At 37.1% G+C, this 18,164-nt stretch overlaps 2 protein-coding genes across 16 annotated transcripts in view; both read left to right on the plus strand.

Annotated features, from left to right (window-relative positions):
• The window catches only part of RABGAP1L (RAB GTPase activating protein 1 like), a 281,517-nt gene that overhangs the window by 106,163 nt on the left and 157,190 nt on the right, over positions 1-18,164 (plus strand). The gene's annotated exons all lie outside the window — the stretch shown is intronic.
• Positions 1,949-3,034, plus strand: GPR52 (G protein-coupled receptor 52). Its single transcript, XM_009486464.1, has one exon. It carries the CDS (start codon positions 1,949-1,951, stop codon positions 3,032-3,034), a length of 1,086 nt encoding a protein of 361 aa, XP_009484739.1.

An 18,164-nucleotide genomic window follows, 5' to 3' on the forward strand; every position in this document is an offset into this window, starting at 1 on the left:
CCCCTGTCAAGCAGTTCTTCGTAGCGGCTGATAAGGATGCGTGTAGGTGAGAAAGATTGCTATATTGCTTTAATAAAGAATTGGAGAAAGTAGTAATTTTATACGTGCTCTGTTGCTTATAGACGAAGGGAATGAATAGCCGGAAATATTCTGGGATGTTATAAAATCAGAAGGACTTTCTGTACAGCGTGGTGATGCACGGCAGGAAATTAACTCCAAAGAGAATGCTTTCTCTCAAACTGCTGCAACGGAATTGAGAAAATTTTTCTTTTCTAGTATCTGAAATTCCTCCTGAAGACACAGCAAGGACTATCAAAAACATCAGAGAGATTCTGATACTTTTAAAGAGACTTAAAGCAAATGCCAGCGTAATATCTGAATGACCTTGGAGATCATTTGATGTGGATTCATTAATTCTCACTGCCAGTCTTCTAGTCTCAGGAACTCAAGGATTAAAGATGGTTTTAACATTTTAGGGGCCTTTCAAAAAGCAAGATTGTATACAATTAATTACCTGCCTAATGATTCCTGAACTAATCAAGCATTTACTTAAAACTGAACACAGAAGATGCTTTCTTTTAACGTTTGCTTTCTCCATAACTGCGAATAAAATGAACAAGGTAATGTCCTGCAATTAGAAGAACATTTTTTTAAAGCAGCTATTATGCTGATCGTCTAATAAATGTAGAAACCCTAAAACTACGTAGAAGATCAAGCTGAGTAACAGAATAATGGAGTAGTAAACAATGGCAGCTTTTCTAGTCAAATCAGCATTTCATTAGCTTCACGGCAGAATGCAGATGGAAGTTTCTGTTCTCATTGTACGGGGGGTTGTGAAATGATTCAGGTGTAGCTACAGAGGTGAGCAATAGCATGGATATACCTATGAACTCCTGGGTACTGAGCCACTGTAGCAGATATGGCAGAGTTTCCAAAGATTATTATTTTAAATTACCATTGCTGAAATTAAATTCAGGAGGATTTATTTTGTCTGTGGGGACCTTGAATTATGCTTCTGGCATTCATAATTGTAATGGACTATAACTGTTTGAAGGAATTGTGAATATTGACATAAGTCTCCAAATTCTATTCTTAAATTATTTTCATTTTTAAATGAATAGACACGATCTTCCTCATTGTATGTGAGATGTATGTTTTCTTTCTTGGGAGTCAGAGGACAAATCTGCCTTGTCCCCACCCAGCTCCCTCCACAAATAAAATTCATTATTCATACCCAAACAGTGGTGAGTCTATTGGAATTAACCTTGACAAAAATGTTTTCCTTACCTTTCCAATGAATAGCATCAATAAGATGGAGTACCATCTCCCGAATGGAGCCAGAAAAGACAGCATTAGATGGTGAACTTTTCCCTTTACTCTTCAGTCAGTCTATGATTTAAATTGAGACGTTGAAAAGATTACTTCCAGTAACTGCTGGTCCAGGAAACCTGAGCTGTACTGAGGTTCCTCCTTCCTTTCCTCCTTCTCACCCCATTATATTCCAAAGTAAATGACTTTCTCAGGAAAATAAGCAGTCAGAGATCCCCCCCCACACACCTTCCCTGGGAAATGAATGTGTCTCTTCAGTTTTTATTTCAGTATTTTACGGTACCTGTTTGTTTTTGAAGTGCCTTGTGTTTGCTAAAGATTGGTCAAGAGCACTGGAGGAGCTGATCAGTGGCCTTTCTCTTTCTGGCTTTTTTTTTTTTTCCCCCTTTTTCTTTCTTTCTTTCTTCCTTTCTTTCTTTCCTTAAAGCTAAGGTGTGCCAGAGGTGATGCACTGATGCTGAGGAGGCATCAACAGCTATGGGACTGTAATCCTCTCAAATGTAAGCACTGGCAGTGTCTACAAAGAGAGATCGTGACACGCTGAAGCAGAGTTTAGCTGCTGTTAAGCAGGTCATCTGCTCACTAAGGCTCAGATTGCAGTGTTCCCTAATCACAAAACATGAACCAGTCCCGATGGATTGAATGGAGGACTCTGAATATGAGCAGTAGTGTTATGAACATATCTGAGCATCTCTCCTGCCCTCTTGGATTTGGTCACTACAATGCAGTTGACATCTGTATCCTTGAGACAGTTGTTATTGTCTTGCTAACGTTTTTAATTATTGCGGGTAACTTAACTGTGATATTTGTTTTTCACTGTGCTCCACTTCTGCATCATTATACCACCAGCTATTTTATTCAGACCATGGCCTATGCTGATCTTTTTGTTGGAGTTAGCTGCTTGGTTCCTACTTTGTCACTGCTGCACTACTCGACAGGTGTCCACGAGTCCTTGACTTGTCAAGTTTTTGGATATATCATCTCTGTGCTCAAAAGCGTATCTATGGCATGTCTTGCTTGCATCAGTGTGGATCGCTATCTCGCTATAACAAAGCCTCTCTCCTATAATCAACTGGTCACACCTTGTCGCTTGAGAATCTGCATCATTTTGATCTGGATATACTCTTGTCTGATCTTCTTGCCTTCCTTTTTTGGTTGGGGAAAACCTGGTTACCATGGAGATATTTTTGAATGGTGTGCTACCTCCTGGCTAACTAATGCCTATTTTACTGGCTTTATCGTGTGCTTACTATACGCTCCTGCTGCCTTTGTCATATGTTTCACATATTTCCACATCTTTAAAATTTGCCGGCAGCACACCAAAGAGATAAATGATCGGAGAGCTCGATTTCCTAGCCACGAAGTGGATGCTGCTGGGGAGACTGGGCACGGCCCCGATCGCCGCTATGCCATGGTTTTGTTTCGGATAACTAGTGTGTTCTACATGCTGTGGCTCCCTTATATCATATACTTTCTCCTGGAGAGCTCTAGGGTGTTGGAAAACCCAGCACTTTCCTTCTTAACAACGTGGCTTGCTATAAGCAATAGTTTCTGCAACTGTGTGATATATAGCCTCTCCAACAGCGTTTTCAGGCTGGGACTGCGGAGACTGTCAGAGACAATATGTTCATCTTGTATGTGTTTAGAAGACAGGGATGTACGGGACCCTAAACCAAGAAAACGGGCTAATTCTTGCTCCATTTAAAGAAAACTGGCGCATGTAATCTAACATGGAGTTTTGATAGTATTTGCTGTATCTGGAAACTTGCCAAAAGAGAAATGTTTACTTGAATAGTTTGCTATGATGTTAGAGTGAGTTTAAAAGTGATTGCTGAAAAGGAAAAGGCTGCTGTAAGAGGGGTCACCGAACTTGAATATAGCTCTTGTGAAATTGTGAGGAGAGCAATTTGACAGAGACGACGAAGAAAGTCAGAGCTAAAAATCTTCCAAAGGGCATGAAATAACTACCATGTCAGAGGAGGTTCCTCATAAAATAAATAAGTTAGTTACTACCTTACATTTTCCCCCTTGTAGAAAAGTTGTCCTACTATCTTTGTGTCAGAATATACTGTAGCCTTCTGAATTTAAATATATTTAAGAGGAAACAATCAACAACACAGTAAGTGGCTATCCGTAAATTATATACCTGAGGACTATAGTAGATATTGCGGATTAATAATCAGCTCTATCTCTGCTCACATCTTGTACAATTTTCAGTTGTACAAAGAATCAGCAATGCATAAAACCTACACTGGGCATGACGCTTTTGGATAAAATGGCACATTTCGGTACCACTTTCACAGAAGCTCTCCCTCTCATTTCCCCTTTTTTTTTCCATGCTGTGCATCGCTAGGTTCCATCGCATCTAAGTGGTTTAGTTTGAGGGCACCTATGAGGTAAACTGAGTTTCAAACCATTCTTCCTGCAGAAAGCAGTAGCTCTTCCTGGCTGGCTGAGTAACTGCTGCTGCCCATGTACAATGACTTCTTCAATCTTTCATTCTCTTGATCCTGTTAAATTAGCACACAGTATCAATGTAGTGTCCTTTAGGGTGTACTAAAGCTTTTCCTTTATTGGCTACACAGATAATCCTAATGCAAATATGATAATCGCACACAGCAGTGTGCATCACTGCTTAGAAAATTAAAACTAACTAACCTTTTCTTTGGGAAGTCTAAATAGCTTACTGTTGTAGCTGTCAATCCGTTGTGTGAACCTAGCTTGCACATACTGTATTTTTTTTAGAGAAAATGTAAATTGTGGTCTGTGCCTAATGTTTTCATAGCACATGGAATAGGTCAATGCTACAGGATTAAAAAATTACACTTGCTTTAAGAGAAATACTTCTGTGCAGTTGTTGAATAGCTGTTTGTTAGACAAGTGTTCTTGGTGGAGGAGAACAAGACCGTTTAGTATTAAATACAGGCAAAGACCTTCAGTATTTCCTTTTGTACTGAACTGATTTTCAGGTCCGCTGATGAAATCTTTTTTATTTTGCAGGGGCGCACATTAGGTTTGTGTAATAAATTGCCAGGGGTTCAGATGCATGCCAATCGATAAAATATTTAAATTATTATTTTGAACCAAATGTAATTTTCTTAGATGGTTATTGGCTTTTAAAAAAGGCCCAATTATTGGTGCCTTTTAACACTGCACTATTACTTCTTCTTTCACCAAAATGCATATGTAAAGATCGTGCCTATTACTTTTTGTAATGGAAGCTAACCACGCTTGCACACTTGTGGTTTGACTCTAGATCTCCCTTAATTATGTATTCTTTGTTCTGTTGAGGTGGTTCTGAACCCCTGTACATTTTTTAAACCTGTAAGAAAGTTGAAACAATGGAATAAAGTAGTATTATGTATATCAACACCAGCCTTGGCTTTAGTTCCCTGATGTTACGCTCCATTCTCTGTGAAAGTTCTTCTGGGTTAGGACTCAAGAGTGAATGGTTTAAAATCCAAACCTCAAAGCTGCTTACTTGCCGTCTTAAACATTTATATACCGGTTTCTAGCATTGCGCAATCTTTAAAGCAGATTGAAATACGACTTGAAACATTCCTCTAGCTAAGCTGAGCTGTTGCTGACAATTAGCCCTGATAGATATTATGGAAAAATGACTAGTATTCTTTGCACGTATCTCGTAATGCTCCATGTCTACAGGAATGTGTCTGCTGCCTTCTTTTGAAAAGTTGCTGTTTATTTCAGAAGGCTCTTTTTGGCTGACTGCTGCTCTATAAGGTTGTGTAACCCCGTCTCTTCCTACAAAGACGACTTGGATTCTTTTTGTTTTGTCATTGTTTCCTACTTAGTAGGTCCTCAGCGTGCAAGACGTAGACAAGGAACAATGAAATATCTCATTTCTCGCAACTCATGGTGCTGGTTTCATACCAGTAAAGTAGTTTTATTTCTGTGCTCCAGAGCTGGCCACTTACCGCTTCTGGTTTTTCTTGGCATTCCTGGTAACGAGTTTCTGTGGGACCTCCTGAAACTCAAGAAAAGTTCTAGAAAATGCTTGAAGTTGAACTAACCTTTTATTAAAATCAAGCAATACAGCCTGGAGGCAGTAGATGCATTGTTAGCGTGGTACTGTAACTACAAATATGTAGAAATACACAAGCTAACTCATTTGTATCGGTAGTGCCTTAGTTGAACCCTGCTTGTATAACCTCAGCAAACGGAGTCGATGTACAGCAACCTGAAGCTTTATTGCCTGCAAACGGTAGGTCAGAAAGAGAGCTTCACTTCAGAGGCTGCAGCACAAGGTTTACTCACTAGCCCACTGGCTTCTTGCCCTAAAGGGCAGAGTTAGCAATACTTTTCTCTCTACCATCGTGTTGCGCTTGTGGAGTTGTCAGGTGGGACTGAAGGTTTTCTTTTTCCTCAGGCTGTCGTTGGAGGGAGAATATAGTAGAAATCTAGTACCCTGTAAACAAATCATACATTCCTAGGTTCTTTGCCATTTTTGGGGGCTTTGTTTCTTAAACACTGGCTTAACATTTTCGGTGCAAGAATGCCAATTTGCTTATCTGGACCCCGAATTTCAGTTGCTGTAAAGTCATACTTCAGCCTATTCTCTGTAAATCTGAGTCTCCTGGTCTCCTAGAATCTGTCAAATTAAACATCCTCAGCAGGGTTAAATACTGTGTTTCTTCTCACTGTTTGCAAGATGACAGGCTTTGACCTGGGGTCAGTCATGCAAATTTTTAAATTTAGTAAGTGTGTTTCATTTTTTGAAAGTATTTTCTAAACTCATGATTTAAAATTTTATTTGAGGGAGGTTTGTTGTTGTTTTACTAATGCTGTCTGAGGATTCCAGCTGGTGCTAAATTCTCTTCCAAAATTATAAGGCTGGACATATTAATGGCTAAAAACAGTCCAATAGAAATTTCAGTCACCCAGTCTGTCACTTTTGATTATCATTCTGTCATTATATAAAGTCTCACATTCTTGTATGAACATCTGCTTAAAGAATGAGACTTAAAGCTGGCATCTGGACTATATAATCCACTTTCATGTGCCTAAAGATCTTTATGATTTATGAAATACCTAGTAAATAGGTGACCAGACACTGACCAATGAAATCGACATGATAAAATCATTGTTGATAATACAGGTAATAATAAAGTCTCTCCATATACAAATGCATTGAGGGAGTTGCTAAAACTCTAGGTTCCTTTAAAAAAAAAAAAAAAAGTAGCCATGAGAAGAAAACATATGTAAAATATTAAATAAAAAGGTTAAAGTGAAGAGATGTGCCTAGTAGGTAAGCAAAACAAATATATATATATATGTGTGTGTGTGTGTATATATATATATATAAACCCCTCCTTTGTGCAGGTAGATTATGTTGTGCCGTTACATTTCTCTTGAATACTTATGCTTGTAGTGTAACAGAGGCTATGCCAAGGTTGATTGCGTTACTGTTTTTGGAATCTTATGTCTTCAGCCTAAGGAAAAGTCAAAAAAATTTGTGTAATGGCAGCCAAAACGCTACCAGAAAAGTAATTTTTTCTTCACCAAATTCTGTGTGCTTCCTTATTTTCTGGAACAGCTAAGTGAATTTCTCCTTAAAATACTATTCTTTAAAGGGAAAGAAAACTGTAGTAATAAAAAGCACAATGCTGTGTTTTAAAAGTTTACTTATTGTCTTACATTAAGATTCCCCCCCCATTTCTGCTTAAGAATCCATTTTGTAATTGTACTTGGTAAAGCATGAGGTATCATGGTAGATTTATTTTTGTGCAGTCTTTGTGCTTCGTCTACTGAAAATTTTGGAGTGTTTTGCTTTATTGAGCCACCTTTCATAGATACAGGTTATTAAAACCTTTTAAAAATAGCATTTACATTGTTTTTACTATTATTTTTAATTCATTAGTTTTTGACAACTGAATATCCATAAGCACACTTAGTTTTCATGGTCAGCAAAATTAATAAGAAGTCCTTTTTGGGGTAAAATAACCTACCAGTCAGTATTAACAATTGGCTGTTGAGAAAAGTATATTAATGTAATGATTAGTTATTTCATTAGCTATTTCATCTTGCATATGAAAAATTAAGTTTAGCTATTAAAAAATGATAGTTGCAACAGGATATCAAGTTGATGAGAAATGTATCAGATCTTACACTCTCACAGTTGGTTCTCCACATGAAACTATTTTATCTTTCCATATTACAGTTGTAGCCAAACAAATGAATATATGGATTTTTTTAATGCTGCTACTTGAATGCTGAGGATCTATATCTCTCAATCCAAGCCGCTGCTCATGGTGGGAATATCCATTTAACAGATCTCAAACTCAGTTGCAGCATGCCTAGCAACATGATGGTCCTGGAGCAGACTTTGCCAAGGAGAAGTGCCAGAGGTTCACAAGGCCAGCATTGCTGCGGGGGAAGAATGGCAGTGGCCTCCCCGGCCATCCTCCAGGGTCAGCTAATTTGCAGGTCTTTCAGTTTTATTGTCGCTGTCACCAAAAGGATAAGTTTAAGCCTTTGACTTCATCCCCTCCCATTACCTCTGTCTCTCTTTAGGCTGTTTTATGGATGGAGTGGTGCATCATTCTACTAAAGAACTGAATTAGATTTATTTTGTTGGGGTTTTTTTTTGATAAAAAATATTTTATCTATGTCATTTGAATGGCAAAACCAAACATTACTTTGTTAACTAGATGCTGATTAATTTTTAGGCCTTTCCAGAAATGGAAGCGTCACTGAGGTAGTGTTTTCCTGTCGCTTGCAGTATTACCTGGAACATTGCTTAAAGATAGTATTTTCCAAAGATTACATGATTTTTGCTAAAACAAGTAAGTTCAAGTAAAATCTGTGGGTTTTTTCCTATTTAATGTGTGTTTAATTTTTTTTTTTTAGTATATACTAAATTTATACATAGATCTTTGCACTCATTAAGCATTTTTAATTGTTTACAAAAGACTATGTCATTATTGTCAATTAGTAGGGTGAAAGCAATATAGAAGGATATTTAAGGGTAGCTACCTACTCGCAGATTTTTCTAGTCAATCTTAAATAAAATGACTCCTTTCTCCATCTGATATCCTTCCAGAAAAAATGATCTAAACTCCTTGAGCTTTAAGTGCTAAAGGAACAGTATGTGAATGGAGAAGCAGCTGTTAATAGCTCTGTGCCCCAGCACAGCCTCAAGAAAATACTAACAAAACCTCACTTTTACATCCATAATTTCTGTGGACTTTTCCTTTGTCCAAGTACTGTGAAAGGTAGGAGGAATATAAGGAGACCTTAGTGCTTTCAGCCGCACTGACAGGAGGCTAGGAAAAGCAATTTCAGGCAGTAAAAATGCCTGGAGATCTTTGGGATTTTATCACAGTCTTATGCTGACTGCTGCCAAACTTAACCCTCTTGAGAAGAATGTGATGGCAATGCTGAAGGCATTTCATTTTAATCACCGTGTGACTCGGTTTGAACAAAGAGAAGGTGATTCGGATCAAAATGAAACTTTTGTAAGTGTAGTGATTACCAGGGAAAAGAGTTTCACTTTTTGTATGTGATGTTCGTCCCTGCCTCAAAGCTTTCAATCTAAATTTTACAACCGGCAGTATTTAGAAAAAATTACAAAACACGAAGGTTTTGAGAAGGGGAAGCTCAGAGATGTCGGCATTAATCATGTGAGGGCATTTCTGCATCTTGACAGCATTGCTTTTTCTTTGTTTTCTTTAAATTAAATAGATAATGCTTGTTGTCTTTTTTTCTTCTATAAGTTATTTGAATAAGCACAAATTCTTTTCGTAATGGAAGAAGTCCATTTTATGAGATATTTAAATGAAGAACAGGATAGTGGATTGGGAAAGTATAATAGTGTCCCCAGGAGAGAACAGGATAGTGGATTGGGAAAGTATAATAGTGTCCCCAGGAGAGAACAGAGTATGTTACTTGTGGAACATGTACTACTTTTAATTTCATACACTTTAGGCAGGAAAGTCTTCAAATACCTGTACCCAGTGAAGGTTTCTAGTCCTTGTATGATCTCTGCAGTGTTATTTATGCTTATGCATGTATTATTTAAAAGTTCTTCCTCGGTGACATCTAAATTTAGAACTTTAAACGGTCAAATTATATTTTCCACGATCGGGCAAATTTGTTCTGACCTAAGACAGACATCTGCTGAATCCACAGGTTTTGGTGTTTATTAAGTGGTTATAGCATACAGGTTCTCGTTATTGTGGGGAAAGAAATACAGGAACTGTGTATTGAGGCAGAAGAGCTGACCGTTCCTCAGATGGACTGCTCCTCATCTGTTGTATGAAATGATTAGATCAGAGGAGCCCAGGGAAGGTTGTGGCTTTGGGGGACCAAACACAGAGAGCATGTGACTTCTATTTACTTATTTCAGAAGTTTACCTTACTGCCACTGCATTACTCTATCTCCACGTTCACATCTGTGCTTAAATGAGGATTGTCAAATACAAAACACTTGTGTCACTTTGGAATATGCATACCCCCCCATTTCCTGCTGAGATTCATGTGGGCCTCTCTCAGTACGACGTGCCATTTAAACCTCTGATTCATGTTCCCTGACTAAACCTGCAGTGGTTTGAATTGTTAGCATTCTGGCAGGAGAATGAAACATGCCTGTGCCTCACCTCGCCTCCTCTTCCCTTGGTTGTTCCAGGTCAGTCTGGCAGCTTAGCACAAACCCATTTTCGGCAGCAGTAGGTAGGGCTGTACGGCAGAGAACGCCAGTGTGGCTGAAGCATGTGTGTGTCCCTCTGCTTATACTTTTACTACGTGCAGTTAATCCTCCGCAGAAGGGGTGGCTGAAGGCAATAATGCCCTGAACTGCCTCAATACAGTTTTTGCAGAGCTTTGTTTGTTAGGGTTTTTAATGGTAAGGAAATCAGTTGTAATTAAAAAAGGGAGAGTGATGAATTGTTATTAGGTCAAGAACAGATTAGTCTGTTTTTCATCTATGCATTCAATAGGTGAACATGATCTTTGAAAGAGATTTTGTTATAATCAGGTAGATTTTGGACACTACAATTTTTATAATGCATTTTAATGCAACTGTACATTGCATAGGGTTGTAGAGAGTCATATAATGGCAAGGTTTCAGTGGCAGCTTTTTCTTCATTTCAAGGGCTTTGGGGACCACTTTGTGGCTAGAGTTGGGTAAGTGCTAAGTGTGTACTAAAATTACCAAAGCCAAAACAGCAAACACAAGCTATAAATGAAAGACCTTTATCCAAAACTACTTTCTCTGTAATACTGTCTACTTAATATTGTCCAGGCAATATCTCATGTTGCCTTATGAAGATGACATATAGAAAAGCAAGAAATGTAGTAAATATAAGCATTACTACATGCTATCATAATTAAATTATTTTAAAGATTTTTGTTTTTTCAACTCGGGTCTTTTGGAGACCATATTTTTTGTGATCTTTTAGCTTGGGAACTCGCAACCAATTAATTATTTTCCTTTGCTGGGCTGTGCTTTACTTGATCTCTGGCTTTTGGTTTTTTTAAAGTTCAATTTGAAATTTGAATTTGAATTTTAAATTCATTTTGCTGTTAGATAGATGTGTTCACCTGACTCATGTAAAGACCTCTATGAAAATATTAGAAAGACCATGTCCTCGAAGGGAACTATATTTAGTCTTAAATCTATTTAGGCTGCATTTCATTGTATCTGAAAGAAGCTGTTGCTGTACCTTGTTTACTAGATTTCAGGTGTCTTGGCAACAAGCCTCATCGACAGATGACAAGTTCTCCAACCTCTTCTGTTGGGCTGAAATACTATTTGCCACTGATTTTATTTGTAAACGTTGCTAACTAAAGAAGCTCTGTTTTGGTGATGAATCGGTGTTTTAGATGGGATTTATGGAGATACTTTATATATTGTATTTCCTTTGATTCTGATGGCAGTATATGAGAGTTATTGCTTAAGTATAGCTAGAAATTTTGTCCATGTTATCCCTATGCATTTGCAGCTCCTTTCTTCTGGTTTATCCTGGCTTGAGAAGCTTTTTTGGGGAAAAGTATGTCTGTGATGGTTGGTCGTTGATACAATTGTGCTTCAGTGATCATCTTATTCTATGAATTTCATTGCATTAGTAATGCCTGTATTTTAAAAATAAAAATCATAGCAAAGTGCTCTTGTAATAATGGTATTGATTTTGTTTAAAAATAAATTTATAGCAAGATGAAAAATTTTTACATTGGTAAAAAGAGATTCGAAATGTGATGTATGTGAGGAATACCTGCTGATAATTTATTTTGGGAAAGATTTGGATTTCAAGTGGCAGATGAAATTCAAGAGATTAAATATAAATACTGATTCTGAAGACAAGCAACTCTTAGTTTTCATACAGTAACAAAATGAATTGTATCTGTTTCCTGTCAGGAAGAGGATTTTGGGTTACTATAAGTTGCCTTATGGAAATGGTAGTTTAATGAGCTATGCCTTACCAAAAACTATTGAGATATTAGTAATAGTAAAAATGATAAAACTATTAGAAATCATCAGTACTATCCTCATGGTGTACCTGGATCTTGAATACTGAGCATAACTGGTCCATGGTAGCACAGCTGGAAGGAGATCTGAGGAATGACAAAGGAACTCTTCTCTAAGGGAGAATTAAAGTCTCTAGGATTTTCCAACCTAGAAAAGAAAGGATTAAGGTGCAGGGGAGTATGAGAGGTCTGTAAGGTCGTGAATGTCGTGGGAGAGAACTGGATACAATTACTCATTGTTTCTCTTCCAGTGTAAAAAAATTAAAATCAAGGTAGCAGTATGAAAACAAAACTGCATGTAGTGAATTCTGGAATACATTGACAAAAGCCACTCTGGATGTCAAAAGCTGACATGGGTTAAAAATTCAAAGAAATTCAGAGAGGAACAGTGTATTAAATGCTGTGATCGTGCTTCTGGCTTGTCAGTCCATATGCCACAGATTACCAGAGGCTGGGAGGGTATGATGGGGGAATTGTCACAGTATGTTTGTCCTGTTCTTATACTTGTCCTTAGGTGTCTGTTACTAGCTGCTGTTGCAGACAGTGTTGATGCTAGAGAAACTAAGGGCCGACCTAAAGCATCTGCCCTTGCCTTCCTGCTCTGTTGCGTTGTTACATCTTTATTACTTTTCATATACTAACTCTGGGTATTTCTTTTCATATTTGGTCTGTCAGGAAAAGAATGCACAATTTACTTCAGCTGTTTTCTCTGAATAAAATGTGAGTGAAAAACGAACATCTGTGGCTGTGCGTCTTTGTGTGTGTGTGTGTAAGGTGGCTGTGAGAGTACAAGTGTCAGTATGATGAACTGTCCCCATCTTTTCTCACTGCTGAAGCAGAATACCTTTTGGAAGAGCATCAGCAAAGCAGTTGTGAAGGGGACTATATTGCTAGTTCTGATATCAAGTATTAGGGAATGAACTTTAACTTTTTTTCCAATAATTATAGTACTTAGGACCCAAGCTATTATTGTAAGCAGTCCACAGCAAAAAGGGCTTCTTAACCCTATCTAAATATCACAATATTTAAAAAAAAAAAAGTGATGCTACAAAAATAGGGATGCCTGTACTACACATAGCTCTGTCAGATGCCCATCCCAAGCTGCAGCTGGTTCAGCAGAGGTCCAACAAGTCGTCTACTTTATCGTGCCATTATAAAATGGGTGGTATCATACTGATGGGAAAAAATGATATGGAGGTCACTAACAGTGCAAAGGCTGCAATATTGTAGTCAAGGAGGGACTAAATTCTTGAGATTTCCTGGACAGCCTGTTGTGGCTGATGACATATAGTTAGCAGTTCCCAACAACTAATTGGTATTTTCTCAGGTATTTCTGCAATCACCAAAGTTAACAGTGAAGCTAACAACAAAGTCCCATAGTGAACAAGGGAAGTATTTTAATGAGCCATGATGAGGATTGAGTATGGCCGTGTTGTTCCACTCCTAATCAGCAGCATGTTCTATTTTCTGAAATAATATGTTATCCATTGAGAAATGAAACCAGAATTCAAACTAGATCTCCACATAACTGGGGCTGATATATTTATAGAGTTGGAAACAGCGTGTAGTTTGCTCTGCCTGTCAGTGTATTTCCACAACTATATGTTCTCGTCAGTTTTTTATAGAGGAAAGCTGTTCCATCCTACTGCTTTCATTTTGCATTAGATCAGTTAACGCTGGTTTGCCCCTAATAACATTTTCTCTTTTTTTTTTTTTCCTTTTTTAAACCAATATCAATAGTTATCTTCTGTGAATAAAATCTGATTTTTAAGGTGCATTCTGATCCTTTCTTTCCTAGGTGCTTGTGCCTTGTCATTAAGTGGCTAAATCATGAAGTGGATTCTCTGTGCTCAAATTTCTTTACCTGTGTTGCAGTTGCATGCACTATTGCATCTTCAGACTAGCTTGAGTCCTCTTCCTCTTGTTCATGGATTCAGGATGTGGAAAAGATGGGAGAATGTCAGGCGAAATTGTAGCATAGGATGTCAGTATTGAAATTATTTTCATGGCTGAAGTATGTCTTGTTCATTTTCTTGTAGATGAATTTAAGTTAACTTGCAGAAACCAGTAAGACCCATGGGTATTTTTATTTTTCTTCCTTATGAAGTAATTATTGTTTGAAAAGCAATGTACTTGTGCAGAAAATTTCGAAATGTCAGGTGGATATTTAGTTTATACTGTGAGGTTTGGTTTTTCTTGCTGTTCTTAGAAACACGAGTCTTGTCACTGGTAATTTAAAGTAATGAGAAATGAAGGTAACATGCATGGCAAACATGCCTGCTAACAGCGTTTGCATTCATACATACAGACAAATTTCAGTTTAGAAGTCAGCATATCTTTGCAATGCTTTCATCAAAAAGCACTTTTGCAGCTTTTAAATGTGGTAGCTCATTTGTAGTATTAATTATATATTTTTGGGTCCAACCCTTCATCGCTGCTGCAAGCAGAATTCCCATTGACTTCAGGGGAACCTTGGAGTTTTAGGGAAGTTTGGCTTGGTTTCTGTATTCAGTCTAGCAGTGATATGGAAAGCCCTAAACTTCTGATTTTTCGGCAAGTATACAACATGACTCATGAGTATATCTCCATTGCAGTAGAAGGGAATGCAGCAGAAACATTACTAATGGGGACAGAAGTCTCACATGAAACAAGTGTGCATCTGTGTGTGTGTGCTGAACTGAAGGCAGTATGTTAACATATGTTCAAAAAATCACATTTCTCTGTTAAGAAATACTGCTAAAAAGCATAGACCATGAAAGAGAAAAGGGAGAGAATGCTTAGCTCCGGTTTGCTGCATTGCACTTTGTGTTTTCAGTCTGTTTTCCAAATAAGCAAATTGACTGACAGGATTTAAAAACAGTATTGTTTTTCCATGTATGAAAAAATGCTAGTTGTAAGAATATTATTCCACATTATTTCACATTATTAAAAACCTTTAAATATAGATTGTTATGATAAACACATGACAGTTTAAAAAGTATAACTCTAGGATATTATTTTCGAACTTCTGTATCTGAACTTCAAAGTTTGGCTAAATTTTGTTATAGTTTTTTTGTCGAGCCTTCCCGTTCCCCGCAATTGCATTGCATTGCTGTTATTTTTTTAATTTAACAGTACATTGGCCATTTTTCCTTGAAGTGAAATACAACTATATGAACATAAAAGGCATTCAGATATTCTATGACTAGATTAAAGATTAAGATTTAATCAAGATTAAATCTTATTTTTTTGTTGCTGTCATCTGTTACTGTCCAGTTTGCCTGGTGGAATATTTAAAAAATTCAAAATTGGAGTTGAAATCTGAAATCCTGTGTGTGTTTGGTTTTGTTTCGTGTTTTTTTTTTTTAAATGAAAAACATATTTTTCTAGTTATGTGAGACTGTAATCTTAAAAAAATATATACAATTTAATTGTTTACTGTTGTGTAGAACTTTTGTTAGTCATTTAACATGGTTCCTTGACTACTGCTACAAGAAGCCTTGTTTCATCCTGCGAGAACTTTCTGTGTAACAGAAAGTTGTTGGTCACACTTCAGTTTATTATTCATGCTGCCTTTATTGTCCACAACAAAATAATCTCATGCATATAAATCAAGTTCAGGTTATGTCTTGTGCTGTTATAACTGGACAAAATGATTTATGTCAGTTCGGTCTCTTCAGTTCTTTCTTGTTCTTTGCAACAGCATCTCTAGCTGTGTTTGAGTTGACCTGTTTTCTTATTAATCGTTTTCTTTCAAAATTAGGGCAATATTAGCATACTTTGTGTTATATTTAGTTTTCATTGTTCTTGGAGTTCCATGAATTCACAGTTAGATTTAGAGCGTGAATTTAATATTTTGTGCCAATGGATTTGTATCCTGTCTTGGTAACCATTACAACCTCTTAGAAATGGTTCCAAAGATCGGTAGCAAAATGTGGGCTCTGCACCCTAATAAAAAGACATATTTATAATAAAGTTAGTGTTAACACTTAGAAAAATGTAACTCTAACTATAAATTTAGACCCAGTCTCTACTTCTCATAGTAGATTAGTAGTTTTGTCAACCAGCTTGATTGTAAGCTCACTTTCAACAGTGATAGAAAATATTTTCTTTTTTCCCCCTTTTTTTTTTTTTTCCTCTTGTTTGCAAAGACTTGGATCTTGACCAAATATGTAGTTACAGGCTGCAAAATGGGCAACTTTCAATTCACACTCATTTCAATATTAGTTAGATAAACACAGGAGATAAAATTATGTATAGGAAAAGGCATGAATCCACTCTGAGGTCTTTTCAACTTGACATTCTGCGGTGCTGGTTTTAAAGATTTCAAATCTAAAACTCATTCAGAACTCACAAAATTAATGCCTGAAGTCATGACTTTTTTAGGCTGCATATGCTTATGAGCTACATTCCCTTGGAGAATGCTCAAGTGTTTGAGCACATACACTAAACTTCATACCAGCAAGGCAGAAACTACATGCGTTATGGTTCAGACATATTTTGGTGCTATGATACATGATTGTAAATAGGCCTTTAATGCTCTCCCTGTATCAGATAATCAGCTTGAAGGCACTGTAAGTCTGTTGCAATTTTTTTGTTCAGTAGAACAAAGTATTCTGTGTAGGGTTGTTGTTAGGGCTTACGTAAAATCTGAGCTGCTGCTTGCTCCTCAGCTGAGGTTGAAGGAGGACGTCCTTCCTTCCCACCCTGTCACATGCAGAGATGCCATCTGGGTGTATGGGACGAACTCCAGATCGGACTTGGAACTAATCCTGTAAATGTTACAGAAACCTTGATGCGAACAGAACAAAACATAACCAAACAAAGCCTTTCATCAACAGTGATGCATTCAATGACATAATGATTTTTTAATGTGTTGAGATACCACAACGCATTCGTTTTCTCCAGTCAGTGTGGGAACTTTTGGAAAGGTGTTTTAAGTCTTTTAAGACTGTTTTGCCTGAAACCTTATTCCTTATCTTTGAAGGTGTTACTTCTTGTGGTGTTGTCAAATACTGGTTTCTGGAGCAATGGTTTTTTACACTTCTGATAAGTTATTTCTCTCAGTACGACTGAATGTGAAAGAAAAGAGAAGAAGCTTAGACAGCCATCCTTACCTTTACTAGTTTTGATTTCTATATTTTTTTTTTTCCCTATGGAAAGTAATTTTCTTAGACCAGTGAAGTGGAAGATTACTTAGAAAAGCAAGAAACATTTTTCTGTTCCTTTTTTTGGATGGTTTTAAACAGCTACTTTTTCTCGTGGTTACACATAATTATCTTTTTTGTTTCAAAAAATACCTGAAGATCTGAATTTGATCTGTTCCAGTGTATTCTCAGTGTCTAAAATTATATTCTGTTTATATTACCTAAACTTCAAGTAATAATATTTCAATCCTGACACCAGGTGTAAATTCTCTATCCTGTAATATAGAATCATAGAATGCTTTGGGTTGGAAGGGACCTTGAGAGATCATCGAGCCCAACCCCCCTGCAGTAAGCAGGGATTGAACCTGTGAACTTGGCGTTATTAGCACCATGTTCTAACCAACTGAGCTAATATATTCTGTTTAAAACAAAACAAAACACCCAAGTTTTTAAGATATGACCAAGAGCTAATCAGATGGGTTCTAACTAATTTTGCACTTTTTCATCGTACTTGTTTATCTTGTTCTCTGTGAGGTTTCCTTTTCCTGGCTGATCAGTAACCTCACTCCTCTCTGTTTCTAACACGCTGTGTCCAAAGCTAATTCAGATCTCTACTTGTGATCTTTCTTTAAGTTTAAAAGATTGTACCTGCTCCAAGAAGTTGTTAGAGGGAGCCATGGCATTCTGAGTGGAGACTCTCAGGCTCCCACGCAGCCACAAATCAGTCAGTGTTTCTTTGTCATCTGCTCTGTCTTCCAGACCTCAGAGTTATATGGTAGATACCCACAGGGTAAGATTAAATTTAAAGGTCATTCCCAAATGGCTATTAGAGAGGCAATAAATAATCAAGAATAGCTAGGACTTTTTGAGGCAAAAATTGTATCTCATGGCTTTTAGAGCTTTGCATATTGTGATCTTTTTTGAGGTGTAATGGAAAGAGATAGAATGGCTCTTGGAAACCTGGGGATTTAAAGTTAATTTCCTAAATACTCATTTGAGGCTACTAAGTAGACTTGGCCTGATTTTTCAGGATTGTTGAGCAACCCAAAATCCCTGTCAAGTAACTCAACAACTGTGGATTTGTTACTAAAACAAGTAAATCATCTCCACAGGTAGTCTGTAAACTTACTGAAATTTGATCATTTTCTTCTAACTCATATTACATCATGATTGTTTTTTAGCCAAGTTAGGGATTATAGATATTTAGCCTACATCATTTTTGTTTCT

Source organism: Pelecanus crispus, chromosome 5, assembly GCF_030463565.1.
Source record: "Pelecanus crispus isolate bPelCri1 chromosome 5, bPelCri1.pri, whole genome shotgun sequence".
NCBI classification, from domain to species: Eukaryota; Metazoa; Chordata; class Aves; order Pelecaniformes; family Pelecanidae; genus Pelecanus; species Pelecanus crispus.